This window comes from Heptranchias perlo, chromosome 2, assembly GCF_035084215.1.
Source record: "Heptranchias perlo isolate sHepPer1 chromosome 2, sHepPer1.hap1, whole genome shotgun sequence".
Taxonomy (NCBI): Eukaryota; Metazoa; Chordata; class Chondrichthyes; order Hexanchiformes; family Hexanchidae; genus Heptranchias; species Heptranchias perlo.
In genome coordinates, this window is record NC_090326.1 from 108,413,399 (window position 1) to 108,439,131 (window position 25,733).

The following is a 25,733-nucleotide window of genomic DNA, read 5'->3' on the forward strand; positions in this document are numbered from 1 at the left end:
TTACTTGCAGGTGTTTAGCCTCAAACTATAACTTCTCTGCTGCATGACCCAAGAGTAATGAAATCCCATTATAAACTGTTGGGCATTCCTGGGGAAGAACTCTGTGAGAATCCATTCAAGAACTTGTCAGTTAATTCTGGTGACAACAATGGATAATGATATTGCTTGTGCTATCAAGACCAATTTGGGAAGGTTAAAATTGAAAATAAGTAATAAATCACATTTTCTGTACTGCAAATAGTTTGTTTTATACGCGTGTGTATGTTTAAGGAAAAGGTATGACAATTTACCTTTTTTATTCAATTAACCATAATAAACCAGATTGGTCAGAACATTGAATACAGGAGTTGGGATGTCTTGTTGAAGTTGTACAAGACATTAGTAAGGCCACACTTGGAATACTGTGTACAGTTCTGGTCACCCTATTATAGAAAGGATATTATTAAACTAGAAAGAGTGCAGAAAAGATTTACTAGGATGCTACCGAGACTTGATGGTTTGACTTATAGGGAGAGGTTGGATAGACTGAGACTTTTTTCCCTGGAGAGTAGGAGGTTTAGGGGTGATCTTATAGAAGTCTATAAAATAATGAGGAGCATAGATAAGGTAGATAGTCAAAATCTTTTCCCAAAGGTAGGGGAGTCTATAACGCGGGGGCATAGATTTAAGGTGAGAGGGGAGAGATACAAAAGGGTCCAGAGGGGTAATTTTTTCCACTCAAAGGGTGGTGAGTGTCTGGAACGAGCTGCCAGAGGCAGTAGTGGAGGCGGGTACAATTTTGTCTTTTAAAAAGCATTTGGACAGTTACATGGGTAAGATGGGTATAGAGGGATATGGGCCAAGTGCAGGCAATTGGGACTAGCTTAGTGGTATAAACTGGGCGACATGGACATGTTGGGCCGAAGGGCCTGTTTCCATGTTGTAAACTTCTATGATTCCACGATTCTATAATTAAGTAAGCACTGTAGTCTAACAAAGACTGACCATTCCTCTGATGCTGATAAAGCAGGTAAGCCAATGTTTATAGGGGCAACATATGATGAACAGCATACTTGCCTCAGGAAGTCCATGTATATGAACAAATTACATTTATTAAGCCTAACTGTACAAAATTCATTCAAAGGAACACATTTACTGAAAAGCTTCTGGGTGTAAAAGTATGCATTTCTCATGAAAACCCATCCAGTCTGACATTTGTTACACATGTTTATATTCATGTGCAATAAACACAGATATAAACTTGTTATCTGTGTTGCACATGAATAATAAACATGGGTGACAAATGTCAGACTGGATGAGTTTTCATGAGAGAATATACATACATATATATATATATATATGCTGTCCTGAATGTATTTTGTCCAAACGTAGAAATAGATTTGTGCCCTATAAAAAGTTGGTAATATCACAATTTAGAATTAATTTCACTGTTGCCAAGTTAATGTCAAGGTTAGTTTAATGACACAAAAAGGATGTTGCTGTGTCAACCATTTGTCTCAATACAAAACTTAAGAACTTTCCTGACTTGCTCAATGGCAATGCGCTTTCTGCATCTTATTTGAACATATTCATTTTTTTCTACCCTCCTCCAACCTAAAATCATATAACTAGAAAGATTTTATGCAAACTTTAAAAACTTGAAATTAATTCATATGACAATTTTCTTGTTATATTATGACAGGATTTACTGACTTTTAGCCACATGCTACAGGCATTGAAAAAAAACCTAAAGGCTTAACATCACAGATGCCACCGAACTTATACTAGATCGCGTGTGTGTGTGTGTGTGTGTGTGTGTGTTAAAAAAGTGTTATTGACACCAAACACATTTGTTACAACTTCTGAAGACAGATTCCTTTTTGTTTATCATTGCACATCTCACCTGTAAAGTGTATCTGTTCTTAAAGCAGTTCGTGACTAGCTCGCCTTTAGACAACTGATAAAGCCATGTCAGTTTCCGACCACTGTGCCGACTGGCATAGAATGCTGTGAATCTCTGGTAACTGCGTTCCAACTGCAGTAACACAAAGCTGATGTTTATTCAATGAATTTTATTAACTTCTACTACTATTATTGAACCGTTTGAAACAGCATATAAAATAAACAGTAAACACAAATCAAATTTACCTCAGATGGGAGTGCAAATGTGCAGGACTGCTGAAAGGGCCAAGAACCGGAGCTCAAAACCTGAATACTGAAATCCACTGAGGGAAAGAAAACAAGGCTTTATTAAAATGTAACCATATTTTTATGATACACCTGTTGAATCAAACCACATTTGCCCAGCATTACAAGCAAGGTTGAAGAACAAGCAAAATCACAAAGAAAAAACATATGTAGGCCCTGAAATTACACCGGTGGGATACTAATGTACAAACGCTTGAAACGTTTGACTGAAATTCCTCTCCATTATTTTAACAGAGATGGTAATCAACTTAAAATAAATCGGTTAACCCCTCTGCTAAACTAGTGAGTATGGGAATTTCAGACAAACAAAGTTAAACATTTGCACATTAATATCCCACTGTATGAGCCACAGTGTTCCCTTTTTTAAAAAAAATCCTACAATGAGAGAGGCTGGGTTTATATGTTGCCAATGATACATCCTTGACATAAGTGATTCTAAATAAATAACTTCTCAGCACCAGTCAAACTCTACATACACTCCTTCAACTTGGCAGATCATCATCCACAATTTATACTTACAATCAAGTGGCTCCGAGTTGGATAAATGTTTTTTGAATTGTTCGTTCAAGTCTTTACTCACACCAATATCTTGAAACATTCTTTGTAGTTTGGAGGTATACTCAAAGCCACAGGCTTGCTGAAATATAAAGAAAAATCAAATCAGGTAATTGTAATTCAGCCAAGTGTTTTGATCAACGATTGAATAAATATGTATTCTGGGCAATTTTACTTATTCTGTAGAAATTCTGTAACATTGAAACTCAATTAAATATGCAGCAGCCTGGGGAATAAGAAAAAAAAGGAAAAAGTGCTGGACAGTGGCAGCGACAAATCTCTCAGCCAAGAGATTGTGCAGCAGAAGAGGAAAGAAGAAAATCCATCCCATCACTTCCTGTGTACACAAAAAATTACCATGTTTGCCTGAACAGTCATTGCACTTCAAAGCAATTCCTAGTCTGCAAAGTGTTTTGCGTGTTTAAGAAACACAATAATGTGCTATATAAATGCAAGTATTTAATTTACTTCATTGTCACTTTCATACAGCACTAAAAGTGTAGCGTTGGCAATGTAAAAAAGGAGCCATTTTGTCACTATCTACTTGCAATGTCACGGCAGTTGGGGGAAGACAGAGCTCCATGCATCCACACTGAAACATATGCACACAGCACAGCAACCTCCCGCCACCCATTACATTTTTAATGACTTAAAAAAACGAGCTGATGAAATGTAGGTTCAACTGGTAAATTAGGTGCTTACTGTGAAAGTGAGCCAAACAAACCAAAAACATCCAGGTCAACCTCTGATGTTTGCCGAATTGGGCAATCTTAACCAGGGTGACAAGAACCACAATGCTGAACAAAACTACTAACCAAGTTCAAAGAAAGCTGTACTGACCTTTAGTTTGGAAATCATACTCGCTTCTGCATCATCGCTAGCACTGTTCTGGTGAACCAATCTCTTCGCTAACATCTTGGCATAGAACTTCTGGAATACATCTTTGTCTTCAATATACTTAAACACCACCATCTGAAAATTAACCAGCCCAATCAACACTAGTAAAAAAAAAAGTACAAGCATGTTTAGAACCAGATGATGTACATTTATTGTGGTAGGTACAAAACAGGTACCCAACTAAGTCCAACGGTAATGAATAGCACCAAAATACCCAAATTGAACGTATGAAGCAGTAGTTTAACCATTCTAAGTACGCAAATGATTTTGTAAAACGGTCCTACGATGTTAAACACAGCTAATTATTTCCACCGTCAAAATGAAGGCAGAAATTTGGTGCCAAAACCACCACACTTATACCACCATATATTTCTTAGAATTGTGAAATCCCTATATACATAATACTATACCAAAGGCGGAACTAGATATAGATGTGGAATGAAATCCTCTGTTGCAACTGAGCGTATGGGACAGCTTGGATTGGTTATGCTCCTCACCCCCCGATGAGTCTCCTGCGGGTGAATGTATAGACGTATAGCTTGCTTGTATTACTCATTTGTGCTGTCTAACAAAATCTGTCAAGTTGAACTGACTCCTGGGTCTCAAACCTTTATTTACGGTGTGGATCACTTTGCAACAGCTGCGTTGGCCAACCTCAAAATGATTTGGTGGGGGAGGTGGGGGTGGGGGGGGGGGTCATGAAGCCCCTACTGGCTCTGCCAATTTACCACACTAAACTAAAAATTCTAATACTTTACAAGAGAAAGGGGTTCCATGATTCACTATGAAGGAGCAGTAAATATGGTGCTTTTTCAATATATACAATCTTGAAAAAAACGAACTCCTTCCGAAGGAAATGGAATACACCATCTGAAACCTGTCTACAGTGTGGCATGGACTCTGCCCATTGACTGGCAGCTGCAGCTCCTGCTGACAAAAAGCTAGAAAGGGGGGCGCGAGGCCGCGGGCGAGAGGAGGGGCGAGATAAAGACAGAGAAGAGTAAAGAACAAAGAGAAAGAGCAAAACAAAAGCAAGATAATGAGAAAAAACAAGAAACAAAGAGGAAAAGAAAGCAACACAATAAAGAACCAAGCAAGACAGAGTGCATATGCTGTGCCTTACTGTGATCCATTACATCCATGTAATAACAAAGAGTCTCCCCCCCACCCCTCAAATCATTTCCTTTCCCAGAGAAGAGTGTGTCACCGTCCCAAAAAATTTAGGTATACTTGCGCTCTTGCCCCTCCCTTACGAAGGGTAGCCACTTTGGGTCCAGGCCCCAATGCTGGCTGGAACGCCAGGAGTAAGTGGGTCCCGACCTAGTTTTAGGCCGTCCTGGAAAACTCCGAAGTTATGGCTGGAGTCCAGTGGAAATCTGCTTCCTTTCAGGAACAGAACTTTTCATGAAAGGTACAAAGAAGAACTGGGTCAGATTCAACTATTATTCTAGGAAATGGATCCAGACTTCGATGAACACCTGCAGCCAAAACGTGCCCAGCTTTTAACAAATCTTCAAATCTACTTAAATGGACTTTTATTGTTCCATATACCAGAGATTCTGAAGAACTTTCAAGATCCAAAAGCAGAGGATCCATGGGTTCTGAAAAAAAAAGAACCAGATCCACAGCTATAACTGCATAACTGAAAATGCATTTCTGCAGATGTAAAACAATGACTGTGATGTTGTGCAAAATATATCATATTGTCTGTGCAACAACAATATGCTTAACTATAGGCACGTATTCAAGTACCATTTTCTTCTTTTTACTTATATGCCCAAACTTCAAGACCAGCAAACCAGTCCTCCCTGACCAAGACTTACCGCAGTACTTAGTTTTATCATTGAGACTTGAAGCGTGCACTAGCCTCGATATGTACTCTCTGGAGGGTTTTAGTGATTTAATGGGAAAAACACAGGTTGGGGAAAGAGAAGAAGTGGTAGCTGATAACTGGCCTGTGCTGAAAAAAGGTTATGATGACCATGATCCTTACTGAGTTGCTTTGCAATTCCATTGTCATGTCCAGCAATGAAATGGAGAATATTTTATGAGCATTAACAGGTGCATCAGCCGCCTACCTGCCTTCCTCTAGGCCGCACTGCACACTGGGTTTGCCACAGTTGTGAATTTTACGAACAAGGTGTTGTGCAGCTGAGAGTTATCTGCTCTGCAGACTGCCACTTAACAGCATCATCAGGAGACACATCAGTTGCTCAGGCATGGAGCTTAGTTGAAGCTCTCTGGTGTTGAGGTCCATAAAAGCAAATTTCAATGTGTGAGCTACTATGATAGGTCATGTCATGTCAACACTTTGTAACATGCAATCTATGGCTTTCTAACTAATACATAGTACTGCTGGGTAGTCTTACCGTACCAGATTCCTTAACACATGTTGTTTTCTCCTACATCTGCTCTCAAGTCCTGCATGTTCGTAGTCTTGAGCCTAAACACCTTTATGGTGCACTGACATCTTCTAGGGAGGCTGCCTTGGAAAAGCCAAACAGGGAAACCCTACTCAAACCCACCTCATGCCACAGCACCTCCATTTTTTCAGTCATCAACCAGGGGGGTTAGGTGCTGCGTCACTTGCCCAGAGACTTCATTTTGTGCTTTCCCATTGGATTTTCCTCATTTTGTCTTTGTTGTCATTTTTCTCCCCTCCCCCCAAAATGGCCGTTGCAAATGGCTAAAATCCAATTTGAGTCTTTATATAAGCTCAATAAAATTTTGCCACTTAACTTTTTATCTAAATGGCAGCATTCCTTTAAATGCAAGTAGCAGCCTGTTTAAGAACTGCTGGCTTATTAAATACATCACAAAGCATCAAGCATGCTCTCTGCACCTGGACCAATATTCACAGGTAGTGTGTGCAAATTATTTAAATAATTGATCTCACAGAATTACACAAGATCAGCTGGCCTGCTGAAATGCACATGACATGCTTGCAGAGCGCAGGTCCCAGTAAATCAGATAAGCCCTTTGAGTTCTTTGAACCCAAACTCATTTTTTAAAAATTAATTAACATTGAACGACGCTTGCCATCCACCAGACACTTGAAATTTAATTCTTTCTGAATATCATTGAATCTTACAGCACATAAGGTGGCCATACTTTGAAAGCTATCCAATTAGTCCCACTCCCTCGCTCATACCCCACAGCCCTGCAAATATGCTTCCATTGTTTCTCAATATTTGGTAGGTCTCTAACATTAGTTAAATCCCATTAACTCAAGAAATCTTGCTCCCAACAACCTTTGCCAAAATTTATATATTTAGATATAAATAACAGGGGACTCAAGACTGACCCCTGGGAAATGTGTTTTAATTCAGTGGCCCACGTTGACCCCATTTCATGATCTCTATTTTAGCCATTAGTCTCCAATGTCAAACCTTGTCAAACAATTATTGAAAATCTAAATATAATACACAAATGACAGACCTAAAAGCTTACATTTTTACAAAATTAATTCTCAGAATGTGGGCGTCGCTGGCAAGGCCAGCATTTATTGCCCATCTCCAGTTGCCCAAGAGAAAGTGGTAGTGGGCCTTCCTCAGGAACCACTGCAGTGCATATGAAGGTACTCCAACATTACTGTTAGGTAGGGAGTTCCAGGATTTTGACCCAGCGGCCATAAAGGAATAGCGATATACGTCCAGGTCGGGACTGTATGAGACATGGAGGGGAACCTGCAGGTGATGGTGTTCCCATTCACCTGCTGCCCTTGTACTTCTAGGTGGTGGATGCTACAGGTTTTGCCGAAGAAGCGTTGGCAACTTGCTGCAGTGCATCCTGTAGATAGTACACACTGCAGCCACGGTGCACCCGTGGTGGAGGGAGTGGATCTTTAAGCTGGTGGATGGGATACCGATCCAGTGGAGTGCTTTGTCCTGGATGGTGTCGAGCTTCTTGAGTGCTGTTGCAGTGGCACCCATCCAGACAAGTGGAGAGTATTCTACCACAGTCCTGATTTGTGCCTTGTAGGTGGTGGAGAAGCTTTGGGGAGTCAGGATGTGAGCCACTCGCTACAGAATACTCAGCCTCTGACCTGCTCTAGTAGTTACAGCATTTGTGTGGGTGGCCCCACCCCAGAATGTTTATGGTGGGGGATTTGGCGATGGTAATGCCATCGAATGTCACAGGGAAGTGGTAGACTCTCTCTTGTTGAAGATGGCCATTGCTGGCATTTGTATGGCATGTATGTTATTTGCCACTTATCAGCCCAAGCATGGAAGTTGTCCAGGTCTTGCTGCATGCAGGTTAGGTATTCTAATCAATTAACATACCAGTTCATCAGAAATTGTGTAAGAGGGGAAAGATGGAGGTTTTTTTTCCAGTACTGGCTTTCCTTACAAGCTGTATGAATAGTTTTAAACAGCTGCATCTCTTCAGAAAATAACTGACCAGACCTATCCTGGACACCTGGGTCTTTATAAAGTAGCATCTGTTTGTTAATACTCACCACTTGATTAAGTGTATCCTCAAGCTCAGCTTCTTCAGGATTCTTGGAGCTGTCGAGCACAAATAAACTGTCCATATTACAATCAAGCTGTACACATATTCAGAAGTTAATGCTACAGTTTTTCAGAATTACATATCCATATTCTATAACAATGGGGCAACATTGGAGTAAACAAACAAAAATAAGTTAGCACCCTAGAAATACTGCAAGAAACAAGGCTGCACTGCATTCTTGCATTCCCAAGTGAGTAGAAGTCTATTAATTGTTAATAAAGTAACAATACTCTTAGTATATCCCCATATTACAATAATGGAATTGTACCCAGGGAAAGTTATTTAATAAGTGATTTTTCATAAAATTCTGATAAAAAAAGTAATCACTAATTCCACATTTTGCTATCCTGCTCCTCACAGCCCCACATAACCTTCCTTATGTTATTCACAGCTAAAATTAGTGCTCCCCATGCAGAGTTGCGCCATTCTCAACTCACAGGCAGTGTGTCCAATTCTGGGCACCACACTTGAGGAAGGATGTCAAGGCCTTGGAAAGGGTGCAGAGGAGATTTACCAGAATGGTGCCAGGAAGGAGGGGCTTCAGTTATGTGGAGAGACTAGGGGAGCTGGGATTGTTCTCCTTAGAGCAGAGACAGTTAAGAGAAGATTTAATAAAAGCTGTTCAAAATTATGAGGGGTTTTGATGGAGTGGATTGGGAGAACCTATTTCCACTGGTAGGAGGGTCTATAACCAGAGGACACAGATTTAAGAAAAGGAGAAATGTTTTTACACAGTGAGTTGTCTGGAATGGATTGCCTGAAAGGGTAGTGGAAGCAGATTCAATAGTAACTTTCAAAAGGGAACTGGATATATTCTTAAAAGGCAATATTTGCAGGGCTATAGGGAAAGAGCAGGGGAGTGGGATAGCTGTTTGGATAACTCTTTCAAAGAGCTGGCACAGGCATGATGGGCTGAAGGGCCTCCTGTTGTGCCACATGATTCTATGATTCTAAGAGTTGGGGCGTTCTCTTACTGTTCTGGCCAACCTTTATCCCTCAACCAACATCACTAAAACAGATTATCTGGACATTTATCTTATTGCTGTTTGTAAGACCTTGCTTTTCATAAATTGGCTGCCCACATTTCCCTACATTACAATAGCGACTACATTATAAAAATACTTCACTGGATGTGCAACGTTTGGGATGTCCTAAGGTTGTGAAAGGTGCTGTATAAATACAAGTTCTTTCTTACTGTTCTTCAACTTGTGGACAATCATGAATTCCAATTTCTGACCAGGAAGGAACGTTACACTGATACATCATTTTCCCCAGGTCCTACCTTTTCTTTAGTAGTGAGTCACAGTATCGTGCCAATAGTTCTGGAGATTTACTTGATGACTGAGCCATTTTTGTTACTGCATTATTATTTATGAAACGGCCACACGCCTGCATAAAAACCAAGCAACAATGTTCAGTATGTTACTATAAAAACAGCCATTAGGTCTTCACACCTTCAGCTAGGCATTACCAAAGTAACAGACAACAATTTTAAATCTTGACATTTATTATTTTTGTCTGAATTCTTAGTATTCATCCAAAAATTTAACAATTTTTTGGAAAACAGTTAACAGTTTCCCCATTTTCCTTGTGTACTAAAACCACAATTTCAGAATTTCTCAGCCTAACACAATGATTTTAATGCTCTTTCATTTTAATATGTTAATGAGAAAACTCAGCAATCAGAGTAACAGAATGTTCTAACAGCCTCTTACGCTACTTAAGGGACTTCACTGGTCTCAAGTTACATAGGAACAGGAGTAGGCCATTCAATTAGATCATGGCTGATCTGTACCTCAACTCCATTTATCTGCCTTTGTTCCATACCCCTCGATACCCTTACCTAACAAAAATCTATTGCTATCAGTCTTGAAAATTTCAATTGTCCCAGCATCCACAGACTTTTGAGGGAGCGAGTCCCAGATCTCCACTACCCTTTCTGTGAAAAAGTGCTTTATCACGGGGGACCGACACATAAAAGTACAATGATATCTGCAGCATTTGGTCGCACTCATCCTACACCAGGACCCTGTTTATAGACCCCACCAAACCTATCTGGACATGTCGCTACAAAAGTGAAAGTTACCATGGCATGAAGCTTTCATGCCACCACATCCTTCCAATCCACTACATAGGACATCTTCCACACCAGGCAGTTTGTAGTGCACACTTGCATCAAACAGGTGACAAATGCTATGTTTGCAAGGGGAAATATCTTCATAATTTTTTCTGTGGAATGACTCCTGAACCTATGAGGGGTTTGATTCTAGCCAGTGCTAGGCTTTGACATTGTATCACTGATAACCTGTAAATCCCAACCAACTTGTTCCCCCATTACAGTTGATCATAGGTTGGAAAGAACAGGTATCAGTGTTTCGGGAGCAGAAGGTTTGTCCCATTTAAAAAGAACATTGATTTACATAAAATTTGATTTCTACTACACTCTGCACTGTAACTGTGAATGGAAACCGTTACGAGTTGGTATTAGATCAATTGCTACAAAATTACTGCCGTACCTTATCCAAAGCTGCCACAAAACCAGCATCATTGTTGAATGCTGACATCACTAAAGCATTATACTTCTTATGAACATCCAGAATTGTCTGTACATACATTTTGGGATCCTGGATGGAACAAAAAAAAAGAGATATGAATTCAATGAACATATTTACATTATAAACGTGCAGGCTGAAACTTACTTATTGATGAGCACTCAACTGTTCCAAGAACAGCTTTAAAAATAAGACTCTTTATAATAGTATATTTGGAACAAAACTTAGGTGGACGCAGACATACTTGCATACAAGTCTAGAAACCTAGGTCACTGCTTGGAGATTGAAAGTGGGGGGAGGGGGAGAGGGGAAATTGGCAGCGCATCGTCCTATACAGAAGTCATTTCAGTGAGTGGTATTGTAGCTCACTCTGGGGGAGCACACTCACCTGCTCCTGGCCCAGTCCCACTTTCCAGTCGCCCCAAAGAATGGGAAATTTGATTTTAATATGCGCTGATAGTTCCACGCGCTGCCGCCACTGCGCACAAACACAATTAACACGTATGAGCAAATTAATCAAATGTGTGCAAAAATGCTACTACTTGTAATACACATTTCCACCAATCATTCAGCACTTCTCTGAACTCTGTCTCTAAAATAGTTTGGCATGCATCAGTGTAGTGATACATGCTAACTACACTGGCAGCTTATTGTTCAGAATGTTTTATTTAATATTTCTACCATTTTGTGGCTCATACTGAAATATAAACTGGACAGTAAATGTTTTCATTTAAAGATAAATTGTATAGCAGTCAGCATGGATTTAAACTTTTATTTTACTTCACTAAGTAAGAATTTTGCAAACCCAAGTCATGTAAAGTTTAATCCCTATGTTTCAATAGAATGAGCATGTTACTGAACTGTACTAACAAGACCCAGGTTCTACAGGTAATCAGCAAAATTTTTTCAACATATATGCTCACTCTAATGAGAGCAGTTATAATATGTACATTTCTAAAATCTTCTGAATTACTGATAAAAGTCTGTAAACCTTCACACCTAGTCAATCATTTCTTTGTGCTCTCATGCTTATACTTTGCTGCAATGAAGGCAAAAAAAACTAAATCCTCTCCCCAAAAAAAACTTAGAGGCCTGGCATCAGAGGGTGAATTGACAATCCTCAGCCATGGATCTATAAAGGAGCACCAAACATAGGAACAGGAGTAGGCCATTCAGCCCCTCGTGCCTGCTCCGCCATTTGATAAGATCATGGCTGATCTGTGATCTAACTCCATATACCTGCCTTTGGCCCATATCCCTTAATACCTTTGGTTGCCAAAAAGCTATCTATCTCACATTTAAATTTAGCAATTGAGCTAGTATCAATTGCCGTTTGCGGAAGAGAGTTCCAAACTTCTACAACACTGGCCAGCTATATCTCCACAGGAAGTTAAAAAAAATACAAACAAAAGACTAAAGTCATTATGCTCTTAGGAACAACTTCCATAACTTACGCCAAGCAAATGTAAATTTGGATACGCTGACTTTCCTCAAAATGAAATTACTGAACTTTTAGTTGTTTATTTTATCCTAATTCACTTCCCCATCCAGTCTCTCAGTAGAAGAGTTATGATGGGGAATCATGTAGGATTCATTACAGAAGTGATTTAATTGCTCCTCAAAAATGTGGATAACTACAAACAACAACTAAAAAAAACCAAACCTGCCAATCACAAGGAAAAACTAATTATATACTATGGCTTGGCACCATAATCTAAAGAAACTTTTTGTTTTAAAGTTTTAAAACTCACAACAGATAGACCAAACTCAAATCAAAACAATTTTAGGCATTACCACCATTTTACACTATACTTTTCTTTATTCTTTTCTTCAGGACAACCCCCACACACATTATTAAACATTGGCTAAAAAATCAAAAGTCTCACTGTCCCTGGAAGATGATTTTGGTTGGGGGCGGGGGGGGGAGGGGGAGGAGGAGGAGGAGGAGGAGGAGGAGAGAAGAATAGATCATAATTCAAGTTTTCCAAATAATGAAAGGAATGGATAATCATAGATGTCAGGAAAACTTGTGAAAGTAAGATGGTAGGCCAGAGGGCAACCTAGCCAAAGGATTCCAAATTAACTTTCTACAAATCAACATTCTATAACTCTCACATTTAGAGCAGCTTCTCCACACTTCTCAATGGCAGCCAAACCCTGGTTATGAATGTGCGTTTCTAGAAGCTTCTTCAGCTCCCCAAGGCCATCTTGGATTCGAGAGACTAGGTTATACATCCGACCCAGATCTGCCAAAAAAAAACCAATCTGATTAATTGTTCCTTTTTTTGACAGGAGTTGTATAATCCACTTATCTAACATCTGGGACATGTTATTTTGTTGTTCAGAACAAATAAAATCAATCTGAATGTCTTAAAGACCGGTGGAAAACACTATCAGAATCTGTAACTATACTTCACCACTGGCCATTAGCTTTCACTAAACTATTTATACAACAGGCGAGCTGCAATTAACAGAAAACAAATACTAGATACAGGCAAATCAGTACATTCAAATATTTTTTAAAATTTTAAGTAGCCCGTATGCACAATTTAGGCCTAAAACTATGCTTCACAGTATTTAAGTTTTATGTAAGCTTCACTTTCACAATGCAAGTTTCTCCATTACTTTCTTTAGCTTTTAATTCTCTCCCTGTTTAAAATGATTTAAACACCAAGCATCCAATGGTAATATTTGGATACCGCACCTGGAATCAAATCCCAATATCAACCAAATGGACACAGGTCTAATTCATCACTTCGTTTCTTCTTTTTGCTCTTCATAGGATATTGGAATAATGTTCTAGAGTACATACACTGATTAGAAACTAGCTAATTTTCTCCAAGAGGTAATTAGGTACAGTAGTCATTCTTCAAATAAAGATAAAGATAAACACAAAGAACACGTCGTCTATGCAATTGAGCAAAGTCACAACAATGCCTTTGAGAGACATTTGAATATTCCATGGTCATCCCTTCCCTGCATAGTGAAAGAGAAGACCTCCTCCGCCACCATAAGTGGTCATCATCACTCTTCTTCAACTGCTAAGCCCCACATCCTATTACTAAGACTACTTACATCTACCTCTGCAACACTGATCACCTCCAATGCCACCCCAGGCCCTTTGCTGCGTAAACCCTTCCACATGCCTTTGTCACTCTCCAGTCTCAACTTTACCTCCAATCACCTGTCCTCCATAAATTTCCAACTTATCCAAAATTATGCTGCACGTATCTGCAACAAGATCTACTCACCCATCACCCCTCTCCTTGGCAACTTACGCTAACTCCCAGTTCCCTAATTATTACTTTCAAAATAGTCATCTACACATCCCTTCGTGACTTTGCCCTATGCTACCTCTGCAATCCAGCCGTTTATAATCTCCAAAACACTGTTCCTCTGGCCTTCTGTACATCTGTACCTACCTTCACCACATCATTGGTGACATAGCTTTCAACCGCCTCATTTACAAAGAACAGATAAGACATCACTACTAAGGCTACTACAATGCCATCAAATATCTAACCTATACATCAGTTCCGATGGGAGGCGGGCGAGTTAAGAACATAAGAAATAGGAGTAGGCCATACGGCACCCTTGAGCCTGTTCTGCCATTCAATAAGATCATGGCTGATCTTTGACTCAACCCCACTTTCCCACTCGATCCTCATAATCGCTTGATTCCCTTAGAGTTCAAAAATCTATCGATCTCAGTCTTGAATATACTCAATGACTGAGCATCCACAGCCCTCTGGGGTAGAGAATTCCAAAGATTCACAACCCTCGGAGTGAAGAATTTTCTCCTCATCTCAGTCTTAAATGGCCGACCCCTTATCCTGAGACTATGCCCCCTAGTTCTAGGCACTCCAGCCAGGGGAAAACAGCCTCTCAGCATCTACCCTGTCAAGCCCTCTCAGAATCTTGTATGTTTCAATGAGATCACCTCTCATTCTTCTAAACTCCAGAGAGTATGGGCCCATTCTACTCAATCTCTCCTCATAGGACAACCCTCTCATTCCAGGAATCAATGTAGTGAACCTTCATTGCACCGCCTCTAAAGGCAAGTATATCCTTCCTTAGGTGAGGAGACCAAAACTGTACACAGTACTCCAGGTGTGGTCTCACCAAAGCCCTGTACAATTGCAGCAAGACTTCCTTACTCTTGTACTCCAACTTCCTTGCAAGGCCAAGGTACCATTTGCCTTCCTTATTCTTGCTGTACCTGCATGCTAACTCTGTGTTTCATGTACAATCCACCCAAATCCTTCTGAACTCCAACATTTAATAAGTTTTTCACCATTTAAAAAAATATTCAGTGTTTCCATTTTTCCTACCAAAGTGAATAACCTCACATTTCCCCACATTATACTCCATCTGCCACCTTCCCATCCACTCACCTAATCTGTTTATATCCCTTTGCAGACTATTTGTGTCCTCCTCATAGCTTACTTTACCACCTAGCTTTGTATCATTAGCAAACTTGGATACATTACACTTAGTCCCTTCATCTAAGTCATTAATATAGATTGTAAATAGCTGAGGTCCAAACACCGATCCTTACGACACCCCACTAGTTACAGCCTGCCAACCTGAAAATGACCAGTTTATTCCTACCCTGTTTTCTGTCCGTTAACCAATCCTCTATCCATGCTAATGTATTATCCCCAACCCCATGAGCTCTTATCTTGTGTATTACATTAGCAGACTAGCACTGAACCTGTACATATCACACTAGTGTGCACCATTTATATACAAACAGCAGCCCGTTTATTTCAAATAGGCTGAACACAGGGGTTGGAAAAGACAGACAGTGAACCTCTCGTAAAGTGAACTGCTAACAGAGTGAGGACTTTCAAGTTAAAAATAGCGACAGCACCAGAAATCATCCATTTCTTTTTTTAAAAAAGGTAGCATTGAGCAGCCTAGTGTAGAACTGGCTTGCATGTTACAACATTATATGGTTTCATTGTCAGCTAAGTAAAACGCGGCATGGTGGTTAATCCTATCCGCTGCTTGCACTTTTTCCAGACAGGAGTGTTCAGTCTAGTATGCCAATTTCAATTGGTTCTTCTGTTGAGTTCAGCCACACAGTTCTCTAAAGTCTGTTTCCTTACCTTGCCTGTTTTTCCATTTCTATTGAAGAAGCTTGTACAGTAACATCTTCAGTAGCTATCTTCAGAAGCTGACGGTAAAAGTACAAGGATAGACACTGGGTGCCAAAGAGGAAAGGCATTCCATTCAGTAGCATAAATGCCCCTCGTCTTGGTGAGCACAAAATTCACCAAGTTTACAAAAAACAAAGAGAATTACCTTCATTTTTATCAGCATCTAATAAGTTCTGGAACTCTGTATGAAAAATCTCTAGATGTTTTTCAATAAGTACTTGTTCACATTTTCGAGCCAGTTCATCTTGTGTACTTTCATGAAGATAAACTTGTACACGGCGTTGTTCCTCCAGCAGTCGAGCCTCTGCCTGCAAAACAAAGTTAACAGTCATCCTCAAGAATAGTCCTAACTACTTACAACATGTTAAATTCATCATAACCTTTTTTATTCAATGCTCCTATTAACAGATATGTTAAACTTCTACAAAAATGCAGATTCTTCACTGTATAAAATTGCATATAAATAGTTTTATTTTAAACCCACTAAGTAAAAAAGGCTCAGTCAGCTTTTGAATCATACAGATTATTCCAGGTCCAATCCCTGTTCTGTGCTGCCAGGGAAGGGATGGTACTGACTGAGAGATGGACTATAACTACCCTCATCATCCCTAAGCTAGAGAAGTAGAAAAAATGTGACAGGATTCCGATTCTTGATCGTATTATTTGACCATAAGAAAAATTAAGAAACAGAACATCCCACCAAACCTCATCGCCCCAGCACATTAACATTCTCACCATGGCATCTATTTCTAAACATCCCCAGGTTTTTGTCTTTATTATCTGCACACACATAATTCCCTGAAAGCGTGAGTGTAAGCAGATGAAGCCTTAAAAAAGCCTAATAGCATTTTGGGTTTTATTAATAGGGACATAGAATAAAAAAAGGTTATGATGAATTTATATGAGGCCGTAAAATACTGTCTGCAATTTTGGATGCCCCATTATAGAAAAAACATTAAAGCCAGAGGCTGTACCGCTTAGATTCACCAGGACAGAGTTGAGATATGGGGACCATATCCAATGACACAGAGAAGGTTATGAGGAGATTTAATAGAGATTTTTTAAATTCTGAAGAATTTCAATCAAGTGAATGGGGAAAAACAATTTCTCCTGGTTGGGTAGTCAGTGATAAGGGTATCAATTTAAATTGTCACTGAGAATGAGAAGAGGATTTACACAGAGGGCTTTTGGAACATGGCATGCTTTGCCACAGTGGGTGGTTCAGGCAGCTTTAAACTGAAAAGTGGTTAAGTATTTGAAACAGAGGAAGATATCGGGCAACGGGGGAGGAGCATCATAATGGGATCAGATTTGGATTACTCTAGAACAGAGAGGATGGGCCTCGTTCTGTACAATAAAATCTCTGGTTCTATGACTTGGATTCTCAAACTCAATGCAAACTGGTCAAATTTGCTAAGTTTGGTATCCAAGTTCATACCAAACAAGGTGTGGCAGTAGGATCAGAGATGGCAGCTCGGAAATTACAAAACAAATTGAACAAACTATGTAAGTGGGCAGAACAATGGCAAATGAATTTTAATTCAATACGCGTTTGAAGTAATGCAGGTAGGAAAGAAAAAAGGGCAACATGTACTCTACAAATAGAGCACGAGACCGACGAGCCACAGCGCGAGAGAAGGGGACAGGGGACGAGCGACAGCACGAAGAATGAGCGAGAGAAAGGAGTGAGAGAGAAACGAGAGCAAGACCGACAACACAAGGCTTCCAAAAACAGCTTTCCATCCACCTAAATTTACATCAGCATATAAATGTCCATCAGTAAATGTTCGAAAAACAGACCCCATTTACTATCCACTTATCCAATCTGCAGTTACTTACCTTCTTCATGTATTCTGTTACAGGGTTTTGCTGTAGAAACTCAGTGCTTTCCCTTGTGTAAAACCTCTCTGTGTCAGCCAAAAACTGAGATTCAAATGATTCTTTATACACCGTTAATGTAGGTCCCTTTGCAAAAGCATCATCTTCATTCAGCCCAAGTTCAACTGTGAATAAAATAATGAACAAAAATATCCAGCTTGACAAGTTTTCATACAAAAAAAATTCTGCTACCACCATCAGAGTTCTACATTTAAGCAAGCACAAGAACTTCAAAATTACCATATGACTGAACCACACCGCTGATCAGTCTGGTGTTGATGGTTTCGCCATTTCTCTCTTTTTCAATCAGCTTCAGAACTGCATTTGTAACCTGACCGGAAAAGTAAGGGTATTTAGGTGACCAACATATACTATTATTACATAACTTAAATATTTACTGTGATTTTCTCTGCACTAATCGTGTAGAGGTAACATCGCCTATACACAGGTATTAACACAGGCAGACATAGACAGTAAGTTCAGCAGGCCACTTGATCATGGTGACCAGAGCTGCTGAAGTCACTGGATAGCAATCAGAAACAAGAACTCCAGCTGACTTTCTTTAGCCATCCTTACTCAAGCCAACTGCACCAGCTGAGATCCAGAAATTTGACACAGACTAGAGGTTATGAGCTCTCTGGTCCACAGGGCTGTTCCACACTGACATGTACATTAGAAACAGAAAAAGTTACGCAACAGAAGGAGGCCATTCAGCCCATTGTGTCTGTGTCGGTCGAAAAAGAGCTACCCAGTCTAATCCCACTTTCCAGCACTTGGTCCGTAGCCTTGTAGGTTATGGCACTTCAAGTGCAAATCCAAGTACTTTTTTAATGTGATCTGCCTCTACCACCCTTTCAGGTAGTGAGTTCCAGACCCATATCACCATCTGTGAAAAAAAAATTCCTCAGCACTCCTCTAATCCTTCTATCAATTACTTCAAATCTATGCCCCCTGGTTATTGACCTCTCTGCTAAGGGAAATAAGTCCTTCCTATCTAATCTATCTAGGCTCCTCAATTATATACACCACAATTAAATCACCCCTCAGCCTCCTCTGTTCCAAAGAAAACCCCAGCCTATCCAATCTTTCGACGTGGCGAAAATTCTCCAGTGCTGGCAACATCCTCGTAAATCTCCTCTGTGTACCCTCTCTAGTGCAATCACATCTTTCCTGTCATGTGGTGTCCTGAACTGTATACAGAACTCAAGCTGTGGCCCAACTAGTGTGTTACACAGTTCTAGCATAACATCCCAGCTCTTACATTCTATGCCTTGACTGATAAAGAAAAGTATCCCGTATGCCTTCTTAACCACCTTATCTACTTGTCCTGCTGCCTTCAGGGATCTGTGGACATGCACGCCAAGGTCCCTCTCTTCCGCTACACCTCTCGGTATCCTCCCATTTATTGTGTATTCCCTTGCCTTGTTTGCCTTTCCCAAATGCATTACCTCACACTTCTCCAGATTGAATTCCATTTGCCACTTTTCTGCCCACCTGACCAGTCCATTGATATCTTTCTGCAGTCTACAGCTTTCCTCCTCACTATCAACCACACGGCCAATTTTTGTCTCATCTGCAAACTTCTTAATCATGCCCCCTACATTTAAGTCTAAATCATTGATATCTACCACAAAAAGCAAGGGACCACGTACTGAGCCCTGTGGAACCCCACTGGAAACAGCCTTCCAGTCACAAAAACACCCGGCCATTACCCTTTGCTTCCTGCCACTGAGCCAATTTTGGATCCAATTTGCCACTTTCCTTTGGATCCCATAGGCTTTTACTTTTTTGACCAGTCTGCCATGTGGAACCTTGTCAAAAGTCTTGCTAAAATCCATGTAGACTACATTAAAAAACTACATTATTAAAGAGACATTAAACATAGAAGCAGGAGTAGGCCCTTCGGGCCTGCTCCGCCATTCAATACAATAATGGCTGATCATCTATCTCAATACCATATTCCCGCTGTCTCCCCATACCCCTTGATGCCTTTTATGTCAAGAAATCTATCTAGCTCCTTCTTAAATATTTTCAGTGACTTGGCCTCAACAGCCTTCTGTGGTAGAGAACACCACAGGTTCACCACCCTCAGTGAAAAAATTTCTCCTCATCTCAGTCCTAAATGTCCTACCCCCTATCCTGAGACTGTGACCCCTCATTCTGGATCCCCCAGCCAGGGGAAACATCCTCCTTGCATCCAGTCTGTCTAGCCCTGTCTGAATTTTATAAGTTTCAATGAAATCCCCTCTCATTCTTCTAAACTCGAGTGAATACAGGCTGAGTTGACCCAATCTCTCCTCCTAAGTCAGTCCTGCCATCCCAGGAATCAGTATGGTGAACCTTTGCTGCACTCCCTCTATGGCAAGTATATCCTCCCTTAGGTAAGGAGACCAAAACTGCACAGAATACTCCAGGTGTGGTCTCACCAAGGCCCTTTGTAACTGCGGTAAGACATCCTTGCTCCTGTACTCAAATCTTCTTGCAATGAAAGCCCACATACCATTTGCCTTCCTAACTGCTTGCTGCAACTGCATGTTTGCTTTCAGTGACTGGTGTACAAGGACACCCAGGTCCCTTTGTACATCAACATTTCCCAATCTATCAACATTTAAATAATACTCTGCCTTTGTATTTCCTTCCCAAGTGGATAACTTCACATTTATCCACATTATACTGCGTCTGCCATGTATTTGCCCACTCACTCAACTTGTCTAAATCACCATGAAGCTTCTTTGCATCCTCCTCAGAACTCACGATCCACCTAGTTTTGTGTCGTCACCAAACTTGGAAATATTACATTTGGTTCTCTCATCCAAATCATCGATATATGTTGTGAATAGCTGGGGCCCAAGCACTGATTCCTGCGGTACCCAACTAGTCACTGCCTGCCACCTCGAAAAAGACCCATTTATTTCTACTCTCTGTTTCCTGTCTGTTAACCAATTTTCAATCCATGACAGTATATTACCCCCAATCCCATGTGCTTTAATTTTGCACACTAACCTCTTACGTGGGACTTTATCAAAGACCTTCTGAAAATCCAAATAAACCACATCCACTGGTTCTCCCTTATCTATTCTACCAGTTACATCCTCAAAATACTCCAGTAGGTTTGTCAAACATGATATCAGAATGCTAAACATAGGCTAAGGTTCAGTAGCTTTACAGCAGAAACAGTGTTACAACAGATTTTTGTAACAGCGAGAAGTGCCAAGAAATCAGTATTAATCAAAAAAAATTTCACTAGTATGACTAGGAATTTAAATTTTGAAATAAATTACTTTGAAGCACACCTTCCTAAAAAGCTTATTGGCAAAATAATGAACTTTAAATCATTGCACAATATTGTTCATTTTTTAAAAAAAATAGCTGTGGTAAAATACTTGCCTGCTTATTTAAAGGTCTAAATAAGCAATCCCGCCATGTCACCAAAGCAAGCTGTAAGGATTAAAAAATAGGTTTGAAGTAACTGTTCACAAATAAATGGCTTTCAATCATTGTTGTTGTTACCAAATGGTACAAAGTCTAATCTGAAAATGTCCAAAAACTAATTTAAGAAACAATGATCCATCTGGGCTAATATTCTTGGCAGACAACATTGTAAACAATGTAAAAGAAAACAAAAGCCTCTTTTAGAAATAGTTTCCATACCTAGTTGCAGTCAAGAAAAAGTAGACAATACACTGAAAATTAAAAATAGGCTTCAGAAGAGATTCACTATAATACCAAGAATGAGAGACTTTATGAGGAGAGGTTCTTTTCATTAGATCAAAGAAGGTTAAAGTCATATCTGATAGAGGGGTTCAAAATTATGAGTTTTTGTTAAATTAAGAAATTTTATTTCCACTGGTCTGAGTAACTAGAGACCATAAGTTCAAAAATCAGCACCAAAAGAACAAAGGGTGAGGTAGAAGGTTTTTTTTAAAATATAGAGAGGATTGCCCTACCAGAAAGAGTAGTGGAAGTAGTATCCATAATAGCTTCTAAAAGGGAAGTGGATAAATATTTGAAAAATAATATTTGAAGGGTTATGGGGAAAGCCCTAGGAACCGGTTCTGGGGGAGGTGGGACCAGTACAAATTGGACGGTCTGCATCTGGGCAGGACTGGAACCAATGTCCTAGGGGGAGTGTTTGCTCGTGCTGTTGGGGAGGGTTTAAACTAAGGTGGCAGGGGGATGGGAATCGCTGCAGGAAGTCAGTGGGAAGTGAAGTAGTGACAGAAACAAAAGGCAGTAAGGGAGAGTGTACAAAACATGACCGGACAGATGGTCTGAGAAAGCAGGGCAAAGACCAAGGGAAGTCTAGATTAAACTGCATTTATTTCAATGCAAGAAGTCTGATGGGCAAGGCAGATGAACTCAGGGCATGGATGGGAACATGGGACTGGGATGTTATAGCTATTACTGAAACATGGCTAAGGGAGGGGCAGGACTGGCAGCTCAATGTTCCAGGGTACAGATGCTATAGGAAAGATACAGCAGGAGGTAAGAGAGGAGGGGGAGTTGCGTTCTTGATTAGGGAGAACATCACGGCAGTAGTGAGAGGGGATATATCCGAGGGTTCGCCCACTGAGTCTATATGGGTAGAACTGAAAAATAAGAATGATGTGGAGATGCCGGTGATGGACTGGGGTTGGCAATTGTAAACAATTTCACAACACCAAGTTATAGTCCAACAAATTTATTTTAAATTTCACAAGCTTTCCTTCCTCAGGTGAATGGTGTGGAAATTTAAAATAAATTTGTTGGACTATAACTTGGTGTTGTAAAATTGTTTACAATTGAAAAATAAGAAGGGAGAGATCACTTTGATAGGATTGTACTACAGACCCCCAAATAGTCAACGGGAAATTGAGGAGCAAATATGTAAGGAGATTACAGACAGCTGCAAGGGTGGTAATAGTAGGGGACTTTAACTTTCCCAACATTGACTGGGACAGCCATAGCATTAGGGGCTTGGATGGAGAAAAATTTGTTGAGTGTATTCAGGAGGAATTTCTCATTCATTATGTGGATGGCCCGACTAGAGAGGGGGCAAAACTTGACCTCCTCTTGGGAAATAAGGAAGGGCAGGTGACAGAAGTGTTAGTGAGGGATCACTTTGGGACCAGTGATCATAATTCCATTAGTTTTAAGATAGCTATGGAGAAGGATAGGTCTGGCCCAAAAGTTAAAATTCTAAATTGGGGAAAGGCCAATTTTGATGGTATTAGACAGGAACTTTCAGAAGTTGATTGGGAGAGTCTGTTGGCAGGCAAAGGGACATCTGGTAAGTGGGAGTCCTTCAAAAGTGTGTTAACCGGGGTTCAGGGTAAGCACATTCCTTATAAAGTGAAGGGCAAGGCTGGTAGAAGTAGGGAACCTTGGATGACTCAGGAGATTGAGGCACTAGTCAGAAAGAAGAAGGAGGCATATGACATGCATAGACAGCTGGGATCAAGTGGATCCCTTGAAGAGTATAGTGATTGCCGGAGTAGAGTTAAGAGAGAAATCAGGAGGGCAAAACGGGGACATGAGATTGCTTTGGCAGATAAGGCAAAGGTGAATCCAAAGAGCTTCTACAAATACATAAAGGGCAAAAGAGTAACTAGGGAGAGAGTAGGGCCTCTTAAGGATCAACAAGGTCATCTATGTGCGGAACCACAAGAGATGGGTGAGATCCTAAATGAATATTTCGCATCGGTATTTACGGTTGAGAAAGGCATGGATGTTAGGGAACTTGGGGAAATAAATAGTGATGTCTTGAGGAGTGTACATATTACAGAGAGGGAGGTGCTGGAAGTCTTAACGCGCATCAAGGTAGATAAATCTCCGGGACCTGATGAAATGTATCCCAGGACGTTATGGGAGGTTAGGGAGGAAATTGCGGGTCCCCCCAGCAGAGATATTTGAATCATCGACAGCTACAGGTGAGGTGCCTGAAGATTGGAGGGTAGCAAATGTTGTGCCTTTGTTTAAGAAGGGAGGCAGGGAAAAGCCTGGGAACTACAGACCGGTGAGCCTGACATCTGTGGTGGGTAAGTTGTTAGAGGGTATTCTGAGAGACAGGAGCTACGGGCATTTGGAGAGGCAGGGACTGATTAGGAACAGTCAGCATGGTTTTGTGAGAGGAAAATCATGTCTCACGAATTTGATTGAGTTTTTTGGAGGGGTAACCAAGAAGATAGATGAGGGCTGTGCAGTAGACGTGGTCTACATGGACTTTAGCAAAGCCTTTGACAAGGTACCGCATGGTAGGTTGTTACATAAGGTTAGATCTCACGGGATCCAAGGTGAGGTAGCCAATTGGATACAAAATTGGATTGACGACAGAAGACAGAGGGTGGTTGTAGAGGGTTGTTTTTCAAATTGGAGGCCTGTGACCAGCGGTGTGCCTCAGGGATCGGTGCTGGGTCCGCTGTTATTTGTTATTTATATTAATGATTTGGATGAGAATTTAGGAGGCATGGTTAGTAAGTTTGCAGATAACACCAAGATTGGTGGCATTGTGGACAGTGAAGAAGGTTATCTAGGATTGCAACGGGATCTTGATAAATTGGGCCAGTGGGCCGATGAATGGCAGATGGAGTTTAATTTAGATAAATGTGAGGTGATGCATTTTGGTAGATCGAATCGGGCCAGGATCTACTCCGTTAATGGTAGGGCGTTGAGGAGAGTTATAGAACAAAGAGATCTAGGAGTACAGGCTCATAGCTCCTTGAAAGTGGAGTCACAGGTGGATAGGGTGGTGAAGAAGGCATTCAGCATGCTTGGTTTCATTGGTCAGAACATTGAATACAGGAGTTGGGATGTCTTGTTGAAGTTGTACAAGACATTAGTAAGGCCACACTTGGAATACTGTGTACAGTTCTGGTCACCCTATTATAGAAAGGATATTATTAAACTAGAAAGAGTGCAGAAAAGATTTACTAGGATGCTCCCGGGACTTGATGGTTTGACTTATAGGGAGAGGTTGGATAGACTGAGACTTTTTTCCCTGGAGAGTAGGAGGTTTGGGGTGATCTTATAGAAGTCTATAAAATAATGAGGGGCATAGATAAGGTAGAGAGTCATAATCTTTTCCCAAAGGTAGGGGAGTCTATAACGAGGGGGCATAGATTTAAGGTGAGAGGGGAGAGATACAAAAGGGTCCAGAGGGGCAATTTTTTCACTCAAAGGGTGGTGAGTGTCTGGAACGAGCTGCCAGAGGCAGTAGTAGAGGCGGGTACAATTTTGTCTTTTAAAAAGCATTTGGACAGTTACATGGGTAAGATGGGTATAGAGGGATATGGGCCAAGTGCAGGCAACTGGGACTAGCTTAGTGGTATAAACTGGGCAACATGGACATGTTGGGCTGAAGGGCCTGTTTCCATGTTGTAAACTTCTATGATTCTATGATAATGGGAGTAAGTAGGCAGCTCTTTCAGAGAGCCGAGCAGGCACAATGGGCCTCCTTCTGCACTGTAAAATGTTATTATTCTATGACAAATGAATTTACAAGTCTTCCACTTTGCTGCTTAGAAATTCTGTAGGAATATACTGCATGTAGGCTGGGTCCATTAAGTCAATCTCAACCATGTTACATTCAAAAGGGTCATTCGTGCTTTCACTAACAGAAAACGTACAAGCACATCAGGAACATTCACTGCAATGACACAGACGAGACAAGATGATCGTAACAAATGAAGACTATACTTCAAATATGGATTTAAAAGGTACTTAAGAGTAGCAAAAGAAGGAAAGCTGCAAAACTAAAATTTGTTGACTGTCTGCTACAGCAGAGTTGAAGAAGCTCAGTTTAACCCAATGGCTATGAATTCAATTTCCATATTATATTGCAATTGTACCTGCCACTCAGAGTGCACTTCATCAATTCTTGAGAACTCTGTGGCAAAGCATACTGCTCAGAATTAGTATTGGCACACAAAAGAAGACTACTTCATTCAGCAACACAACAGTGAAAGAGGAAACAGTGAATGCATTCTATTCACAATCCAGTGCTCTCTCACTG

At 40.5% G+C, this 25,733-nt stretch overlaps 1 protein-coding gene across 2 annotated transcripts in view; it reads right to left on the reverse strand.

Moving 5' to 3' along the window:
- The window catches only part of cul1b (cullin 1b), a 90,886-nt gene that overhangs the window by 17,780 nt on the left and 47,373 nt on the right, over positions 1 to 25,733 (reverse strand). For both annotated transcript variants that reach the window (XM_068005657.1, XM_068005666.1), the window contains exons 5-16: positions 21,131 to 21,181; positions 17,984 to 18,074; positions 17,705 to 17,868; positions 16,011 to 16,173; positions 12,819 to 12,949; positions 10,668 to 10,775; positions 9,434 to 9,540; positions 8,099 to 8,147; positions 3,583 to 3,714; positions 2,707 to 2,824; positions 2,128 to 2,204; positions 1,883 to 2,014 (exon numbers count right to left, since the gene is read on the reverse strand). In XM_068005657.1, the coding sequence (XP_067861758.1) occupies positions 1,883 to 2,014; positions 2,128 to 2,204; positions 2,707 to 2,824; positions 3,583 to 3,714; positions 8,099 to 8,147; positions 9,434 to 9,540; positions 10,668 to 10,775; positions 12,819 to 12,949; positions 16,011 to 16,173; positions 17,705 to 17,868; positions 17,984 to 18,074; positions 21,131 to 21,181 (1,323 nt within the window). The remainder of the gene's footprint in view (positions 1 to 1,882; positions 2,015 to 2,127; positions 2,205 to 2,706; positions 2,825 to 3,582; positions 3,715 to 8,098; positions 8,148 to 9,433; positions 9,541 to 10,667; positions 10,776 to 12,818; positions 12,950 to 16,010; positions 16,174 to 17,704; positions 17,869 to 17,983; positions 18,075 to 21,130; positions 21,182 to 25,733) is intronic.